At 35.6% G+C, this 19,719-nt stretch overlaps 1 protein-coding gene and 2 long non-coding RNA genes across 3 annotated transcripts; 1 reads left to right on the top strand and 2 right to left on the bottom strand.

Moving 5' to 3' along the window:
- The first annotated feature begins 1,716 nt into the window (after positions 1-1,716).
- LOC121268877 lies at positions 1,717-3,692 on the top strand. The gene is made up of 2 exons (XR_005941276.1): positions 1,717-2,163; positions 3,048-3,692. It is a non-coding gene; the product is annotated as an uncharacterized LOC121268877 (long non-coding RNA).
- On the bottom strand, positions 3,556-13,588 carry LOC121268876. Its single transcript, XR_005941274.1, has 3 exons — positions 13,420-13,588; positions 10,436-10,439; positions 3,556-3,592 (listed from the first exon to the last, which is right to left on the bottom strand). It is a non-coding gene; the product is annotated as an uncharacterized LOC121268876 (long non-coding RNA).
- On the bottom strand, positions 3,707-5,087 carry LOC121268875 (arabinogalactan protein 41-like). Its single transcript, XM_041173141.1, has 2 exons — positions 4,721-5,087; positions 3,707-4,104 (listed from the first exon to the last, which is right to left on the bottom strand). Exons 1-2 carry the CDS (start codon positions 4,839-4,841, stop codon positions 4,007-4,009), a joined length of 219 nt encoding a protein of 72 aa, XP_041029075.1. The 5' UTR covers positions 4,842-5,087; the 3' UTR covers positions 3,707-4,006.
- Positions 13,589-19,719: the final 6,131 nt, after the last annotated feature.

The following is a 19,719-nucleotide window of genomic DNA, read 5'->3' as shown; positions in this document are numbered from 1 at the left end:
ATTATGTCGGAAATTAGACCTTAATTCAATTACGAGAATTTGTGGACGTACAATTTCAAACTTGGAGGCTTGAAGCCGTGCGTAGTGAAGCCATGAAATGGTCCCCTTTGCTAGCTGGGTTTTGCATGGATGCCATTAGATTTTTGGCATATCATGGCCTTAGCTAGTGGCTAACTGCAACATTGCAGCACCAGAAAAAATATCCGTGGTTTAAATTACATGCATCCTACGAAAAAGCCAAAAAAGTTCATTACCTTTAAAGCTCATTCTAGCGCCAGGAATTTATTTAATACCTTTGGCCTATATTATACGAGAGCATTTCAGCTAGCCAACGTACATATGTTCTCTTTTTTCCAGTCTCTGCTCACCCTGACCGACGTGACAAACATGCAGCTCTTGGAAATAGCTGCCTGCCATCATGTCTTTTTCTTTGTTTTTGGTATATATATGTCTGTATTCATGAAACTAGTCTTTAACATTTTCAGGGTTTTTCTTTTCTAAAACCTCTCTTTAATTTGCAGAACTCTAGTAGTGTGACTGCGGCTTGCTACTGTTTTAGGCTCATGACGAGAGAGTGATAACTCAGAGCAGGCCGATTCTGAACGGCCTACAATATTTGGGATTTTTCGGTAACTTCCTTAGCCCATTTGATGCAAAACGACATGACCCGAGTCTTTCACTCGCGTGTTTAAAGTTGAAAGTTACTTTTGGGTCCCCCACAATCGTATGAAATTGCATCCTAGTTTTGAATATGCAATAAACCATCCCTCACCCCAAACCCCAGCTAGAAAAAAAGAAAACAAAAAAATTAGACATATACAGTTTCCATGCAAAAAACAAGAGGAAGACCAGTGCGAGGCCAGATTGCATGCAAATTGAGCATGTCCCATGTTTATATGGTTATCATCATTGGAGTTGCCCCATGCATAAGCCTGCTAGTAGAGGGTCACCGCAAGAGAAACCCACAACCAAAATTTCTAGACGCAACTATAGGGCTTGGCAGTGGCAGAAGATGCCAGAACTTTACAGATCCCATTCAGAGGAGGAAAAGAAAAAGAAATCAATCCCAGAAGATCTTCTTTGTTATTCTCCCGCCACAAACTGTCAATCTAGGCCGTACACGTAATGTCAGGCTAACGGTTTTCCCTTCACCTCGAGCAGTGCACGTGTTACAAGTGGGCCTTTTGGGCCCCATGGTCCCCTCGCGCCAATCCAGCTCAACCAGCACTGTATCTAAGGGGGTGTGACTCGGTGATTTTGATAGTGGGTCCCACCTAATTAATATTGGCCCCTTTGCTGACGTGGCGCTCCATTTCTTTTCCTGGGTAAGATGACATTTTTCCTTCCATTTATTGAACATCCACGTCGAAGCAACTGCGCCCAACATTTGTTGGGCCTTTCCCTTTCTGCCTAAGGTTACACAGACATGACAATTTTCCTGGTTAAGGACCAAAGCATTAGTTTTAATCTTAGACTAAGAATAATGTTACGTATATTTATAGGTTATATAATATCGCATACTTTTTTTAAAAATGAGTCAAATTTATTATTAAAAATTTAATTTTTTTATATAGATCTTATATTTATTTACTTTTTACAAATAAATATGTGACGCTTATAAATATTATTTCTCTTAATTTTATGATACCTTTTTTTGTTGGTTGATTGAGATTTAAGGTTGTCACCGATATGTTCATGACATTTGCATAAAGAATTCTTCGCTTCCTTTTCATGCTCGGTATATATCAAGTACTTTTGCTACTTATAAGTCAGTAATTAAACACATATAACCAGTTAATGTGACAGATTACTACATCAATAATGTATTTAGTGTGTTTAGCGACTATAACGGTTAGATTGATTGGATTATGATCAAAGAGCTAGCATATCCTCCAAAAATATATATATTTTTTATGAATATATGTCGTTGCATTTATACAGAATCAATATTCATTTACCAACTGAACCCTTACAGTATTATTGGTACCAATAGCAGAAGATATAATGAAGAGAAGCAAATGTGTGCTATGTTGTCATGCAGTGTGGGTGGAGAAGCAGGCAAGTAGGGCCAAGGAAGTTCAATTTCAACATTCAACCGACATTGAAGTGTTAATTGGCAGAGATATTCTGGTGCTCTCTTAAAGCTTGCGTCGATATGGGTAGGTATGTTCATTAATATAGAGACATAGATATCTCATGAATTGAGGCTACAGACATTAATAAATATGCCCACACCGAACCGCGTACTTCTTGTGGGAACTGGGATTTCTCTTCACTTGGAAGCCATGCTCTGTTCCTGAATCCTGAGAAGAAGAACAGGACAAGCATGAGGCCCATGCCTATGTCCTTGCCCACTTTGTTCGGCCCTTGTAAGGTCTTGAGGCCGAAGCCTATTAAAATAAAAGGTCTATAGGCCATGATTAATGTACGGCCTTGGTTCTGAACAAAGAAGAAAGAAGGCTTGGTTTCCAAATGAGAATTAGAGGTGCTGCTCACACTGTTCTCATGTTCCAAATCAACAAATTTTGCACCTTGTCTTGCTTAGCTCTGTCGTTTCAACCACGATAATCTGTTCTCATGTACCGACATATTGTCAAGCTCTAAAGTTACCTTTTTAGTATTTTCTTTCAAAGGTAACAGAAGATGAGAATAATCCTTCATTGTTCTAGAGAGAGGAATCACTTTTCTTGGCCTGCCCTATTCTCTGGCTCTGCCTTATTTATGCAGGAAGCAAATCAGAAATTAATTTTCAATTCATTCCTTTTCGTTTTTTGGTATTTACCCACAAGGAATGCAAAGTGCATTGGCTTTTAAAGTTTGAATCAAACTTAATTTAGCTCAGCTCACCCTTGACATGCCTGCGTGTAAGATGAACAGATTGGGAGGCAGGATAGTGCAGACACTGCTAGGGTCTTCTATATCTCTGTTTCTTCTTGATTGGAGTCCAAATAGACGAACATCATCCACACTCACGTTGCTACTGCTCTCTTTTGCTTGCTTTTCGTTTGTTTGTTTGAAATCTTTGTCTTGTTTTTATTCCTATACAGAAAGTGAAAAGTTGTCGTTAGCTGTTCAGGAGCAGCGGCGATGAAATTTGTTTTATTCTTCTCGTTTGATTGGTTGGAAGGCGTACGAGTTTTTGACATTCGAATGCTTGATGTAATTCTCGTAGGCACTTTCTTTTGTCTTACCACACCCATTAGACCTACTCGCACAATGGTAGTGACAGTGGCGCCAGGGCCCAGAATGGTGGTAAATAGGGCAGGAAACATGATAATGGCATGTAGCAAATGGATGGTTTTTCATGTGAAACTATGACAACTTTTGCATTTAACAGGTCTCGCAGAGCAGTAGAAGCATATTATATGGGCATGTCATGAAGTAGCATTCCTCGTTATCCGTTGCTTTCCACTTCGTTGCATTCATTTACTGCCACCCATAAGCATATTTCGTGGGCTTGTTTAACTAATCAAATTGTTTAACCCTGATTGAGCATCATTACGCCTTTTTTGGCAATGCGCGCGCGCGCGCGCACACATATATAGACCTTAAGTAAGCATGGAAGGACACTAATAGCATTTCTCAATCAAGTCTGTATTTCCCATTTCAAGTTTTAACAGTTATTACTTCAAAAAAAAAAAGTTTTAACAGTTAGAGAAATCCATTAAATGATGAGAAAGCAAAAGGAAGGCGAAAAAGACGCAAGTGACAAGATGAAAATCCACATATTAGAAATGGAAGAGAACGAATGAGACAGGCGTCACGTAGAGTTCTACTACATTCAATCACTTTTACGTGATTCTTGCTCGTTCCACTAAATTTTTGAATTCGGAAAGAGCCAAAGATCCCAACACCAATTGTCAAAAGTCAGAACGCTACATACACACCCAGACCCATCAAGTGAAAAGGGTAGAACACATCCACACGCACACACATTGAAAGCCCTACTCTGAAAACTCCTTCCATATCTAAATTCCCCATAATACCATTGCCATTGGTGTCGAGTTTAGAAGCTGTAGATCAGGTCCGCAGCGTGGATCAGGTACGTGAGCGCCAACGCCACCAACATCAGCACATAGGCAATGCCTTGGTCAATGGATGTCCCTAAAAAATACACACCATTACAGACAAATGACAACCCTATCAGCACCAAATTATCGTTATAATTCTAAATCACAAAATCATACAACATGGGTAAAACAATCACACATAACACGCCCACAAAGGTGAGTGCTGGGTAGTATCCAAAAAGCTTCTTCCAATATGTAATATTTTCTGGCGCAGAAAATATAACACAATATTTTCTTGCCTTTTCTCGCAGAATGTTAAACAATGTAGAATGTTTTCCAAGGTTCTGTAGTGGTTCTGTAGATTTCATTTTGATCATAAACAGTTGGAATTTCTCACGTAATCCGGATTGAATAATTAAACAAAGGTTAGGTGATTATACTTTCGGATTAAACCTCGTTCCAATTGCTTATCTTCATAAATTACCAAACAAGCAACTACTGCCCTTCCACCTTGAGAAATCAGATCTACAATGCAATAAGCTAAACAAGAAAACATTTTGAAAGCATCTAAGATTCTCTGCCCAATAAAGGGTGAATACCATACATGCCCAAACACTGCATTTCAGATCTGAAACAACACTTAAACAGATACTAAACATACACCGATTTATACAGAGAGAGAGAGAGAGAGAGAGAGAGAGAGATCTAACCGTCACTGGTAGGGGCAGGAGCGGGAGCGAGGGACTGAGCCTGAACGGCAGGTAAGACTAGAACGGCAAAAAAGACGGCGACAACAGCCACAACTCCGGAAGAAATTCTAGAAACGGCCATTTCTCTTTTTTCTCTTATTTCAATCTTGAGCTTCCTGAAAACTCGAAGTAAACTGAAAGAAACAAAGCAAAAAGCTCGGTCTCTCTCTCTCTCTCTCTGCAGAGCCTCTCAAAATGACAAACTTAGCCCGCCGTAGCGAGCCGAGCAGAGAGAGAGAAAACGAAAATGCTGAGGTTCCTCGGGATGAGTTTCTCTGTTTCGAAGCCGAGCGAGCGACCGGTGGCGTTCGTGTTGGGTGCACGTAGGGGACGGAGGGGTGCTTTTATAGGGAATAAATCGTGGGTGGTGGTGGTGGTGAGAAGAGAGAGTACCGGTAAAACCGGTAAACGGGAAAAAGGAAAGAATGGTTGGGGTGGAATGTGGGGCCCAGAGGGAGAGAAGAGGCGCATGTTTCGGAGCGAGGGGTGTGTCTCGTGTGTGTGTGGTGGCTGTTTGCGCGTTGCTGAGCCATGTGACCGTCGGTTCAGGTTTATGACAGTCTGTGACTGACCCCACTGCTAGTCTTCCCCCATATGCTGCTTTTCTCATTCGTCCACCTCCTTTTCCTCTTTTTTTTTTTTTATTTTTTGTTATTTTTTTACTTTGAACTGCTACAAATAAGATATCAAATCATATTAACAGATCGTGTTTGTGTCATGTCAATATATATATATTATATTATATAAGTAAACCATAATCTGATCCGTTAAGTTTATCGTGTCAAAATCTCAAACCTTAACATGACCCATTAACATAACGGATGGTGTCATGTTAATCCGTTTTGACCCGTTTATGTAAATGGATTGAAACAGACCTAAAATTAACCTATTTGATCTAGTTAAGTTTAGCATAATTTTATATAAATGTTAAAATCACATTATCTATAAAAAATATAAAACTAACTACAAGTCCAAAATTACAATCCAAACAATAAAAATATCGAAATTAAAATATCAACAATTTTATTTTTTAGGTATGAGGGTATAATTGTAACTTTAACTTTCTTAACGGGTCATAACGGATTATAACAGGTTGACCCGTTATCAACCCGTTAAGCTATCGTGTCTTAACGGGTCAACTCATTTTGATCCGAATCCGCTTTTATCGTATCTTGTTCGTATTGAATTAACTAGTCGTGTTACATATTGACACCCCTAACTACGGATACAGGGATCCGATCCACACTGATGTGTCATTACAACACGTCACTTTTTTTTCTTTTTTCCAAAACGTTGAGTATCGGGCAAAGAAAAGTGAAGGCGCTCTACACGCGCTGTAGAGTTCCCTATGTCCATGCCATCCCGTCTATAGAGTTCCTACATCGGCCCGCCCGATAGGTTTTTTGCCCGACCCGAGTTGACCCGCTGCCATATCCTGAGAAATATAACCCAATCTAACCCGAATCATTTGCGTCGGGTAGAAAATTATTATTATTATTATTTTATTTTATTTTTTTTTTTTTTTAAGAGAGATGCTTCCCCTGCTTTGCAAATTCTGCACCCGTCGTTATCCCATCCACATTATTATATGATTCCCTTATAAAAAAAAGTAATGTCATCACTTTGGTTCTTATGATTTTTTTTTTCTCATCCTTTTTCTGAAAAATGCGCACATATATATATATATATATAAAATAATATTCCTCTTGTCAGTGATAGTTAATTTATTGATAAGCAAAGGTAAGAAATGGAAAACGTGGAGCCAGAGCATAGATTGGGTCTCAAATAACTAAACAATAAATCTCCATTACAACAAATATAGAATGTGCAGACATAAGTCTTGAGTCACTCCTTATCAACATAAATAAAACTTGATTTGAGATCAAACTCTAAAAAAAAAAAAGGATTATTAAATGATATAAAAATAAATATTATGAAAAAGTTTAATAAATATTAAATATGTAAGTAAGAAATATGTTTATAATCCAATTGTGCCTCAAAACTTTTAACATTGTCCAAGGAGGCACAAAAATCAATAGGTATTGGATTTTTTAACCAATTCTGAGTACAAACGAATACCTCAACTGTTATTGGAGATAATGAAGAACGAAATGGGTCAAGCATACGACCCTCTACATTGAAGGCTGACTCAGAAGAAATAGTAGAAACAGGAATAACCCTCACATCCCGTACAATTCTCGCCAAAATAGGATATTTTATTTCATTGATCTTCCCATCAACCCAAAATATCAAAATTTAGAACTCGTGCCTCACAACCATATTCCAAGTATTGATTAATCTCTAATTTGTTCCTCAAATTACATTTAATAATTTCTTGCTCATACTTAACCCAAAAACTTTGTTGAGAATCAGAATCAATCATACTAAAATCAACTGAGGAAGGAGGCTCAGAGTATGAAACTCCACTTGAACTCTCATACATAATACTATACTCCCCGTAGATGTCAATCATTAATTGTTTCACTTTTGCAATCATTTCTTCAACTAAATTACTATCATATATTTTTTTGAACTAAAAATGTAAAAGACTAAATTTGCATATTGGATCAAGAACAACAACAATGAACATCATCAAGTTAGTTTTTTTAATTGATCCTCAATATTTATCATACTTACTCTTTATGCTCGTAACCATACCTCTCAATACATGATTATTACTTTGACTCATTTTTTATAAATGTGATTGGATGCTACAAAACTCTTAGAAATATGCACTAGATGTGACATACAACGAGCCAGAAAGTCACACAGTAGCATCATAAAAAATCTTCAAAAATTTAACCATTATTTTAACTCTCACCCAATCACTAGAACTTGGGAGACTTAAGCTCACACTACGACAATAACGAGAAAAATAACCACCATCATTCTCCAATCGCAAAAATGGCTTTTGAAATGTTTCTGCAACTTCTAGCATAAGATAAGTGAAGTTCTATCTAGTGAGAACATGAAGGCACACCAATTTTGAATAGCTGATTTTCTCATTCTCTATACACTTTTTAAGATTTTCCATTCTTGCAGGAGATGATCTAACATACTTACTGCATTGCGCACCCTTGTGATTAAATCATCACAATCTTTTACCCATCATTCACAATAAGGTTTATAATATGGACGTAACACCTTATGTGAATATACTTTCCCTCCAACAGATGACCTCCCACAAACCTTTTTAAGTAATCGATGGCAACATCATTTGATGAAGCATTGTCAACTGTAACAGTAAAAATCTTGTCAACTCCTCAATTCTGTAGACATGACTAGGGGAGTAAAACAGTCGGTTCGAACTGGAGAAACTGACCAATTCAATCCGGACAGGATCGGACTGAAAAAATACATGGTCGGTTCCGGTCCAATAAGTAGGAGAATTTCAGTCTTCGGTCCGATCCCGGGGTGGAGATTTCTCTGACCGGACTGAATGAATTCTTTTTTTTTTTAAATATTATTTTATATAATAATTGTATAATAACTAATGTGTGACATCTAACCTAGTTATTATAAATTATGTAAATTTCATCTAACCTATCCCCATTTACATTGTAAAATTTTAAATATGTAATTACAAATTAATATTATATTAATCATATATTATCAATTATCCTATCAATTTACAATTAACTAATGTGTAACATCTATGAGACTATGACCTAAAGTTGCAACTTGCAAGTAAATATAAAGCATGTATGGATGTATGGAATCATGGATAATTAAATTATTTATGCTTATTAGTTATTGCTTCATATACAAAATGTAAAAAATTATAAATAGCTCATTATGCATTAACTTAGAACTATCATAAATTATAATACATTAATATACTCTAAGTTAGTAACAAAGTAACAAATAACAAATAACATCATCAATATAATTATATAATTATATAATTATAAATTGATAACTAAACTAAATCACTATGTCTATAAGACTATAACTATATATAATATTAAATTATTAATATCACTATGACTAATGATTAATGACTATAAGTTTATAACTAATACTAATACTAATCACTATAACTAAATCACTATAGTCTATTAAAAATATAAACGTATTACAAATATATATAAATTATAATTATTAATTTTTCAAACCATCAAAAAAAAAATTTAATTATCATTTAAAAAAAAAAACAGAACCACATTTTTTTAATTACTTTAGGGAAACGGTGCAGTTTACTCTAGAATAAAGCCTAAAATTTCTCCAAGACTCCAACGCACAAACCGCAAACTCTCCCTCACAAACGTCTCTGCCTCTCTCTCGTTTCTGCTGCATCACTGTGCCACAAACCGTAAATTCTCCCTTGTCTCTATCTCTCTCGTCTCTCGTCTCTACAATCTGCCTCTCTCTCCTCTCTGTCTCACCTCTCGTCCCTCATCTCTATCTCTCTCATCTCTCGTCTCTTAATCAACCTCATAGACCCACACATAGATGGACTGACCCAAGGCCTCACCACGCACAGACCCTCGACGAGTTGGCCTCACCTCAAGGACCACGGTAATGGAATTATGTATTTTTTAAATTACTTTGAAATTTCAAATATGGTAGATGGTTTTATTGGGATTTTTTAATCCGAAATTTAGGATTTTTGTGATTGTGTTTGTGTTATAACTTATTAGGATTTTGTGATTGGGTTTGTGTTATTAGGGTTTTGTGAATTGTGAATTGTGATTGCCATTGGGTTTGTGTTATTACTAATTAGGGTTTATGAGGTTTATAACTTTAAGAAAATGATGGTTGATGTGGGAGTCTGTAACCAAGGATATATGTTTTAGAGATCAATTGTAAATGAGGTTGAGTTCAGAGAAAATATTTAGTAGGGTGCTACCATGCATGTTGGGACCAGGATATGTGTTACCTGGAAAGGTTAACATGTGTGTGTTCTCTATTTTTTTTTTCCCCACTTCAAAAGATTGTGTTGTGAAAAAAACTAAGTATTATTACTGGAACCAGTTAAGTTGATGTTCTTCAAAATATGCTAGTATCTTGAGCAATAAACTTGTTTTGATGGTGGATTACCAGTAAGGTGTGCAGCCTATTTATCAAGGGTGGTGCTATTTGTACATTTTTTTTAACACCTATTTGCAGTTCATGTAACTATTTACATTGTGTAATATAATCAAGGGACGAGGGACGAGGCTACAATGGTGGTCCTTGTACATTTTTTTACATTTTTTTTAACACCTATTAATCGAGGGTGATCCTTTCTTTCTTTTTTAAATGAACTCTATTCCAGAATTGATTCCACAAGATTCCATTACAAATTATGTAGAGTCAACACAGGCTACAAATGGGCAAGGCATTCCTCCACTCCCACCCAATGTAAGTGCTAATATTAATCCGAGTAGTAGTGGTAGACATAGGTCAATGGTTTGGGATCACTTTACAATAATACCAAAAGGTGATCCAAGTAAACCTAGGGCTGCATGTAATTACTGTGGTGCTTCGTATACATGTGATACGAAAACCAACGGTAAAAAGTCCATGAAGTATCACATTGAAAAATAATGTAAGAAATTTCCATTGAGACAGACGGATAAGTCCCAAACAACTCTCGGTTGGAAGGTAGGTGTAGGAAGTGATAGTAGGGAATTTGTGCCCATATCATTTAGTGTTAAGGCTTGCCCATATCATTTAGTGTTAAGGCTTGTCTACAAGCCTTAGTAGAAATGATTATTTTTTATGAGTTACCCTTTAGGTTCGTTGAAGGGGAGGGTTTCAAGAAATTTATGCTCGTTGTTTGCCCTAAGTGGGTAGGGATTTCATCCTGTGTTACGGTTGTGAATGATTGCTTTAGTGTGTATATAAAGGAAAAAAGTAAGTTGAGAAGTGATCTTCAAGGACGACGAGTTTTCCTCACTACGGATACATGGACATCCGTGCAAAACTTCAACTATATGTGTCTCACTGTACACTTTATTGATGATAATTGAAAACTGGACAAAAGAATTCTTTCTTTTTGTTTGGTTGAGAATCACAAGAGGGATACACTTGGTAGGGCCATAGAGATGTGCTTGCATAATTGGGGGAGACCGAAAGTACTTGCAATCACACTTGATAATACAAGTTCTAATAACGGAACAACTTTTTATTTGAAGAAAAAAACCAAGTATAGGAAGGACACTGTTTTGGAACATGAATTCTTTCATGTTCAATGTTGTGCCCACATCCTAAACTTAATTGTCCGTGAGGGGTTGAGGGAATTTGACGAGTCTATTGTGAGGGTGAGATGTGTTGTAAAATATGTTTAGTCCTCACCTCAAATGTGGACTACATTTAAGAAGTATATTGGGTTGGAAGAAATTGCAAGCAAAAGTGACATTTGTTTAGATGTACCGACTAGGTAGAACTCCACCTATCATATGTTGGAGGGGGCTTTAAAATTTCAAAAAGCTTTTGAACGGTTGGAAGAAGAAGATTCGGGGTTCCTTAGTAGTGTTAGAGACGATGATGATCAAATTGATGATGTGGTGAATAAGAGAACATCAAAGAAGTTAGGGCCTCCCAATAATAACGATTGGGAGAAGGTAAAGTTGTTTGTAAGGTTTCTTGAACTATTTCATGATGCAACTTTATCTTTTTTGGGGAATCAATATGTAACTTGCAACTCATTTTTTCTAGAGTTAGTTAAAATATCCGATGCAATTGAAGTGGAGTGTGAAATAGGAAGCCCCGTGGTGGGATTAATGGCCACAAATATGAAGAAAAAATTTGATAAATATTGGGGCGAGTTAAATAATATGAATATGTTGTTGTTTGTTGGGATTATTCTTGATCCTCAGTATAAGATGCGATATTTTGACTTTGCATTGAAATGCATGTATGCTAATGATCCCACAAAAGCGCTTGATTTGAGTTGGAAGATGAAAAATGCTTTAACCCGCATGTATAAGGCATACACTGATAATTAGGAAGGCAACAATTCTGGTCTACAACAGCAGCGCACAAGTCCCCCACGTGAAGAAGTAAATTCTACAGATGGTAATGGTAGTGGTAGAGTTGATAGGACGGCAGAAAGAATGGCCATATTCAAGCAACGATTACAGTCAGAAAACACTTTGGAGAGCAAGAATAAGGTTGATAGATACCTAGCTGAAAGTTGTGAGGAGGCATTCCCAAGTTTTGACATTCTTATTTGGTGGAGGGTTAATTCAGTTAGATATCGTGTACTTTCAAAAGTTGCACGAGATGTATTACATTACCGGTATCTACAGTGGTCTCTGAATCTACATTTAGCACAGCGGGTTGTGTCCTTGATCCTTTTCGAAGTAGTTTATCTCCGATAATGGTTGAGGCTCTCATTTTTACACAAAATTGGCTTTGTTCTTCTTCTACTCCAATCAACCTTAAGACTTTAATGGATAAGATGCAGGATTTTGAGAGGCAGTTGGGTATGTTTCTTACTTCATTTTTTAACTTTTTTTTTATAAGTACTTCATTTTATAACTTTTATGATTTATAATACTATATGTTATGTAAATTTATATAATTTGTTTTGTTTCTTTATTGTATAGAACTTGTTCAAGACGGTGACAATTCTATGGAGGCTTCAAATACAATGTCTACAACCAATGGAAGTTAATGAGATGAATTCTTTTAGCTTGTTAGTTTTCAATTTTCACTTTTGCTATTTGCTAATAATTCCTTTGTTTACACTTTACAGCGTACTGTGAAAATTGAAAAGTATGCCAAGCCAAAAGATGTAGGAGATTAGGACTTAGGAGCTGCTAGGAGAATAATTGTATAATTTGTATTGATGTAAATTGTAATTTCTATTTAGAGCTTTTAATTTTTCAGTTTTTTGGAACTTGTATAATTTTTAGTTTTCATTATCTATGCTTGGGAATGGTTTTTTTTTTTTCCTTTCTTTTAGAAGCCAAATTCGCTTGGGATAAGGCCATGGGCCTTATTGGAGTTCTGTTATTATTTCACTTTTGGTGCTTCAATATTTAGCATGTTTGAGATCTTGTGGGTTATACCCTAACAGGTGGTGAAGTTGTTGGCAGAATCCTTTTGGGAGTTATTGACTCATAGTATTCTAGAAGTTTGAAGAATATAGCCCATATTTGACTTGGCCTTGGGCTTCTAGAGTATGAATTTCTATGTATAAGCTCATATTATTTTAGTTTTCTTTCATTATCTAGTATAATTTTTAGTTTTAACCTTGTTTAAATTGTTTGGAAGGATTAGTAGTAAGAAAATCAAGTAGTAAGAAAATCAAGTAGCTATTCCTTTTTTGAAGTTTCTGATGGATATAGACAAAATTTATTTTTTGTAGTAAAACATTTTATTCAAATTTATTGTATATTGATTATTGAAAATATTTTTATGATTATTTTTATTTTCCTTTCAAGTTCTTTTTTTTGTATTTTTTAACTTCAAATTGGATAAAATGTTAGTGGGCTTTCACTATTGGGCCGAAAAATATAGGAATAAGATTGGGCTTTTGGCCCATCAGGTATAGGGTTGGATTGAATAGGACCGACTGGACAGGACCAGACCGAATTGGACCGGACCGGACCGGTCCTTATGCCTATTCGGTTTGGTCCAGGGTGAGAAAACCTTGGACCGAGTTGGTCCGGTCTGGTCCACAAAAGCTCATCGGGACCAACTGGACTGGACCGAATTCACCCCTAGACATGACTCTACATGCTTTCCAATAGTGTCCCATTTGTGATTAGGAATCAAACAAAAATTTATAATTTTTTTGTGTAATTTCCATTCACAGTCAATAAAGTGTGCAGTAAGATACATATAATTGAAGTTTTGATTGGACGTCCAAGTGTCAGTAGTTAAACTAACTCGCCCAATTGCCTTAGATGCTTTCTTCAACTTCTCATTCTCTTTTTTAAATAGTTTAATACAATCTCTCGCTGTAATGGTTCGAGATGGCATTTGAAATCTTGGTTCTAGTGATTTACATACCTTCCTAAATTCTTATGCTTCCACCACCCTAAACGAAACCTCATCACAAATTATCATCTCTGGATCAAACTTATATGTAGTTTGTTGATCCATGGGTCTAATCCTATTAGAATTTTTCCTATAAACACCAACTTGATGTAGCATACTTAATGTACCATTTTTTTGGGGTGACAAGCGTAAGTTTTGTGGTAGTAATTACACCCCGCTTTTGAGTCACTTAATGAACATCCATCTATTTTTTTTTAAGTATTCTTACACCGCTGAGGGGTTCATACTTGCCTTCCTTTTGGAAGATAAGATGGTATTACTACTACTAGACAAGTTAATATTTGAAACTAAAGGAGTAATAATCTCATCATCTCTTAAATTTGTAGAAGTGTTACTTCTGAAGTAATCCATGATGTGAACTAACATATAATAAAATCATGAGAAAATAAAAATACCATATTGCTTTGAACAATGGAAATTCAATTTTTTTTGAATGCTAAAGAGAAACAAATGAAAAGACATAAAACAAACAAGAATGCACAAGCAAAGCTGAAACTTTATTTTCTGGGTACTTCTTTGCAACTTTATTTTCAAATACAAGTGCAAATGGTTTCTTTTTGACACAGGTTCTGGGTTTTACATCTGACTAGTCTTTTTTTCTTTTCTTTTCATTCACTATATGTTACAAGGAATGGCTCAAGGGTGCATTTCAGGCATATGTTCCTTATGTGCATTGGATTTTCTGTGATATTAACTCTTAAAAGGCTAATAGTTCATGTAATTCTTCATCCATGATAGTTTACTGAGTATGATAACAACCATACAGACATTTGAACTAATCTTTATGACACCTATATATAAGAGACATTCCTGTAATTCTTGATGATGAAAAATAGGGGATAGAGCAGGGATATGGGGCAGCACAGTAGTGAAGGTTTCTGTATGTATGGCAGTGAGGGTGTTTTGTGACTCAAAAGTCTAGTGTTCTTTTCATAGAATGTGGATATAGAAAGATGGAAATATTCTAGTGATATCCCACAATTTGTATCTCTAAGCAATTGGTCTAAAGGCCAACAAAGAGTCCAACAATGCAAGATATCCAACAACAATGTGGAAATAATTACAATAACTTGCACTACAACTCAAAACTGAGAGAAAAGAAAAAAAAAAATATTAGAACCATGGAATAGTTTGTCAATATATTTTGGTGCTTCCAAACTACTAAAATCTGAAGTTCATATCCATAAAGACAGGCTCAAATGTGGAATTTTATTTAGCATATTAAACAAATTGCCTCTCATACTTTTTTTTTTTTTTTTTTTGTCAAAAGAAACTTTAAGAAACATATTAAAGATAATTATAATGGAAAGAAATAAAATGTGGCATGTAAAATGGAGCTCAATTAGCATGTGAATAGCCTGAGCTATGTCCAACTGGTCCTGATTTAGACTGTATATTTTATACTCTAGTTTGGATATAAAATATCACCCAAATTCAAGAAACCATATCTCTTAGGTTTATTGCCATTTGTTCGAGCAAAGAAGCAAAAACAGATGCAAATGCTTGGTAATTCTTTGTACTAACCCTTAGAGCTTCATTCAAATGACCATAATCACTAGATGGTCATTGTGGTTTATTTCTACATTATGCACATAAAGTGTTTTAGACAAATGAGAAATCAAGACCAAGTCCTTAAATTAGTTCAGAATGCAAACCTCTGCTGTTCAAACGATCTACCAGAGAAACATAACAAAATGAATAAAAACAAGGCTAAAAATCATCCTAGTTCAACAAAGAAAGAATCAGCCCTCACATGAGAATATCCTTGACCTAGATTAACTAATCAAACCCCAAATAAAACTAACGGTCCAACGAATCAAACTCCAAATAAAACTAACACAATGGAAGCTCCATGTGATACCAACAACGACGAGATATTGGAAAGGCAGAGAAGGTGAAGACAGAGAAATTTGTAGTATGAGAAACGGAACATACCTCAGCAAATCGACTGGTGAGAGTGTGAGAGAGAGACCCACGCCACCTTCTGTGTGTGAAAGTTCTCGGGGTGTTGGCTCTGGTTTGCTTGGAATGTCTACGGTGAACAGTGATGGCGAACAGCGATGGAGACAGCAACTAAGAACGGCTAGGGATTTTGCAAGCAGTGGGGGAGAAGAATCGGCTTCGTCCATTTTTGACTAAACAAAACCACATATATATATATATATACATGTTGACCCGATGAACCCTTTTTTATTCAGGTTGGGCGTATCGGTTAGTCAGGTGGGTCGGGCCCAAAGCCCATTATGCACAGGCCTACCTGCGTCCATTTCACAAGTTTTCATTCTTGCCCAACCACATCTTCTTCAACAAACCAGGTTTGCAGGTAACTCTCTCTCTCTCTCTCTGTCTCTCTCTCAATCATTCTCTACTTTCACGTTTCTTCATTCTTTTTTTTCTTTTTCTGATTGGTATCGTCAGTGTCATCCTTAACGTTGCTGGAAGTTACAGTCACGTTGGAGCCTTCGTCGGCAGGTATACACAAGATGGAATGAGAACAAAAAATTTTACACATTCCTTTTACACAAAATTGGGAAATATTAAAAAAAAATGGCATTTTTACAAATTCTCAGATTTTAACACATTTAGTATCCTTCCAATCGTGTTATGACCTTGCAATTTTTTTGGTTATGGCCCTATATTTTTTTTCTAATCTGAAGTATGTATTTGTGTTCTAACCTGAAGTGTGTTCTAGTCTAAAGTGCGTTTTGTGTCTGAAGTCTTAAGTGTGTTCTAGTATGAAACCATCTGTATAATACAATTTTTAAAATTCCGGTTATATAATTTTAGTTTTGTATAGAACTATTTTATATATTTTTTATTATTTTATTTTATAGTATAATCAAGATGGAACCTTATCGATTAATATTTTTCGAGAAAGAACACGACAATGAGTGTCTTGACACTCCACGAGGTAGGATGTTAATTATTGAATTTTTAATGGCATTGTTTTATGAACTCTGTTAAATATTGATTATTTTATGGCATGCTTAAGGGATTTTAAATAAATCATGTTTTGCTTAATGTAGACCAACAAGAGCAAGTTGGATCTTAGTATACTACGAATCAAAAGGTTGAAAAACTGAATGTTGATATAATATTTGGGACTCAAGCAGATGTTATTGAATACTACACAAAGTATGCCAAACATGAGGGATTTGGAATGTCAAAAAGAACATCGATTACTGGGGATTATGGGAAGGTAAAATACTTCACCGTGGTATGCAGTCGTCATCACAAGCCAATAAGCAAGTCATCAAAACTTGATCAGGCAAAGCCGATAAAAGGGACAGATTTCAAGGTTAAGATTAATGTAAAACAAATAGCTGATGGAAGGTCTCAGTTATCCAATGTCTTCCTCGAACACAATCATGCAGTGAGCCCGAGTAAGTCAAGACATATTGCTTGCCATAAAAAATTATCAAGTTGGTCGAAAAAAAGAATTAAGATGATGGATAAAGCTGTAATCTGTCCAGCTAAAAATTACAAAACTATGCTTGTTGAAAGGGGTGGATATGAGAATCTCACTTTTAAAGAGAAAAAGTACAAGAATCATATCAACAAAGTTCGTAATGAGTTGCTTGGAGAAGGAGATGTAGAGCCATTTAACAATTATTTTGTGCGGCAACAAGAGAAAAATAATGATTTTTTCTATGCGAAGTAGGGTAACATATGAGTTATTTGGATATGTCATAACATTTTGTACCACGTATTTGACAAATAAATATAAAATGTCATTTGCCCATTTCGTGGGAGTCAACCACCATGGCCAATCGATACTTTTTGGATGTGGCCTTATATCAAATGAGGCCACAAATACATTTGTGTGGTTGTTTGACTCGTGGTTAAGGTGTATGTCAGGACAAGCTCCTAATGCGATTATAACCGATCAAGATAAGACAATGAAAGCAGCAATAACAATAGTTTTTCCGAGTGCCAAACATAGATTATGTTTATGACACATTTTATTCAAATTACCTCACAAGCTAGGATCTTATTGACAATATGACAACTTTAAAGGCCCTTTATTAAAGAGCAATGCTACGTACAGTCTCCAAATGGGGATTGCTCATGCAAGCCTGGATAAGTTTGTCTTTAAAAACTTTTTAAAATTACAATAATCACCCTTTCAAATTATAATAATTTCCATTTAATGAAATTTATCAATGGGTCTACACATGCAGTCCTCACTTGGGGATTGCAAATAAAATTTCTATTTATTAAATTGTATATATGACTCTTTTAGTTGTCAAGAATTTGAAGAAAGGTGACACAACATCATTCAAAACAATGGTTTAACAGACAATGCTTGGTTGAATAAGTTGTATGAGGAGCGGCATCAATGAGTACTTGCATATGTGAGAGGTACGTTTTGGGCCGGAATGTCCACAACCCAGCGCAACAAGAGTATGGACGCATTTTTTTATGGCTATGTAAATGCAACCACACCATTGAAGAAGTTTGTTGGGGACTATGATAATGCTTTGGCCAAGATGGTCGATAATGAAAAGATAGCTGATTTTGGCTCATTCCAACAAAAAATCCCTTGCATTATAGTTCATGCAATTGAGAAGTAATTTAAAAAATTATACACCAATGCCAAGTTCAAAGAGGTACAAATAGAGCTTCAGGGACTATGAATTGTTTTTCTTCCCTAAAAAAATGAAGGCATAATATTGATGTATGTTGACCACTTAAGCATTTATGATGATTTTGTAAAAGATGTGAAATACTTGTTATATTTCAATGACGATGAATGTGAAGTGATGTGCACTTGTAAACTATTCGAGTTCAGAGGATTTTTATGTGGACATGCACTCATTGTCCTCACCATGTGGAAGAAAGTCGTGGAGTTGCCGTCCAAGTATATTTTTGATTGTTGGAGAAAGGATTTGAAAAGAAGTATACGATGATATAGAGTAGTTATGATGACCTCAACAATAATCAATTTGCACAAAGATTTAATGATTTGGGTAACGATCATTGTGAAATAGTTTTAGTTGCTTCAAATGATCATGAAACCTACATAAAGTGGAAGAATCATATGCGCAAGTTTAAGGAGGTAGAGTTGAGTCAGAACAGTACAACGAGTGAGTATGTTGTGTGTCAGGATGGTCCAAATGAAACAAAACAACAAAATCATAGGGTTCATAGTCCTGCTAGTATTAAAAGTAAGGGTAGGCCTCCATCCAAACGGCGAGTCTCTACATTGGAGACAATACTGAAAAAGAAAAAAAAAAGGTAAAAAAAAGAAACAAGATAGATGATATATCATAAAATTGTGCAACTAGAAATGTTTTATACATTGTCATGTCCAAGCCTTTCCTTTAATACTCCACTAACAGTATTTTTTGTGATCTGCAGGTGCAGGACATGCATGCTAGAGTAGGAAGTCAAGATAGTGTACTTACCCAACCATGAGTACTCTGTAATCTTGAGATTTTAATGTAATTAGATGGTTTGACTGTAATTTTGAGATTTGAATGTAACTTCGTGGTTTAAATGTAGATTTTCCAAAATTTTATATTGAACAGAAAACCACGGAAATATATTCAACTGCAGTGGAGACAACTTATTTTGGTATTTAAATACTAATTTTTGTTATTCATGAAAACAATGAAATAAATTCAGTAAGTATAGTACAACTTCCATAATAGAAACTCCTATTTCTATTTAAGCATTATAAATTCTTGTATAACTTGCGCAGTTACAATTGTATCTTACATACTTGACAACAAAGTACTTTATCAACAACTGCTAACATTACAACTCAAAGTACTTGACAACAAATACCCACGACAACAAAATGCTTATACTATACTTTGTAATCTGTAACTTATGTTTATGGCCTTGATTTCCATTTCAGTTTTGTGATTCATCAACTTCTGCTCAAGAGTCATCAAGGCTGTCTTTGGAGAGACCTGTAGAGGTGATGGATTTACATCCTAGATTTGCAACAACCAGGTTAA

Source organism: Juglans microcarpa x Juglans regia, chromosome 6D (assembly GCF_004785595.1).
Source record: "Juglans microcarpa x Juglans regia isolate MS1-56 chromosome 6D, Jm3101_v1.0, whole genome shotgun sequence".
NCBI classification, from domain to species: Eukaryota; Viridiplantae; Streptophyta; class Magnoliopsida; order Fagales; family Juglandaceae; genus Juglans; species Juglans microcarpa x Juglans regia.
The sequence above is the reverse complement of the archived record's forward strand: the minus strand, read 5'-3'. Positions and strand labels throughout refer to the sequence as shown.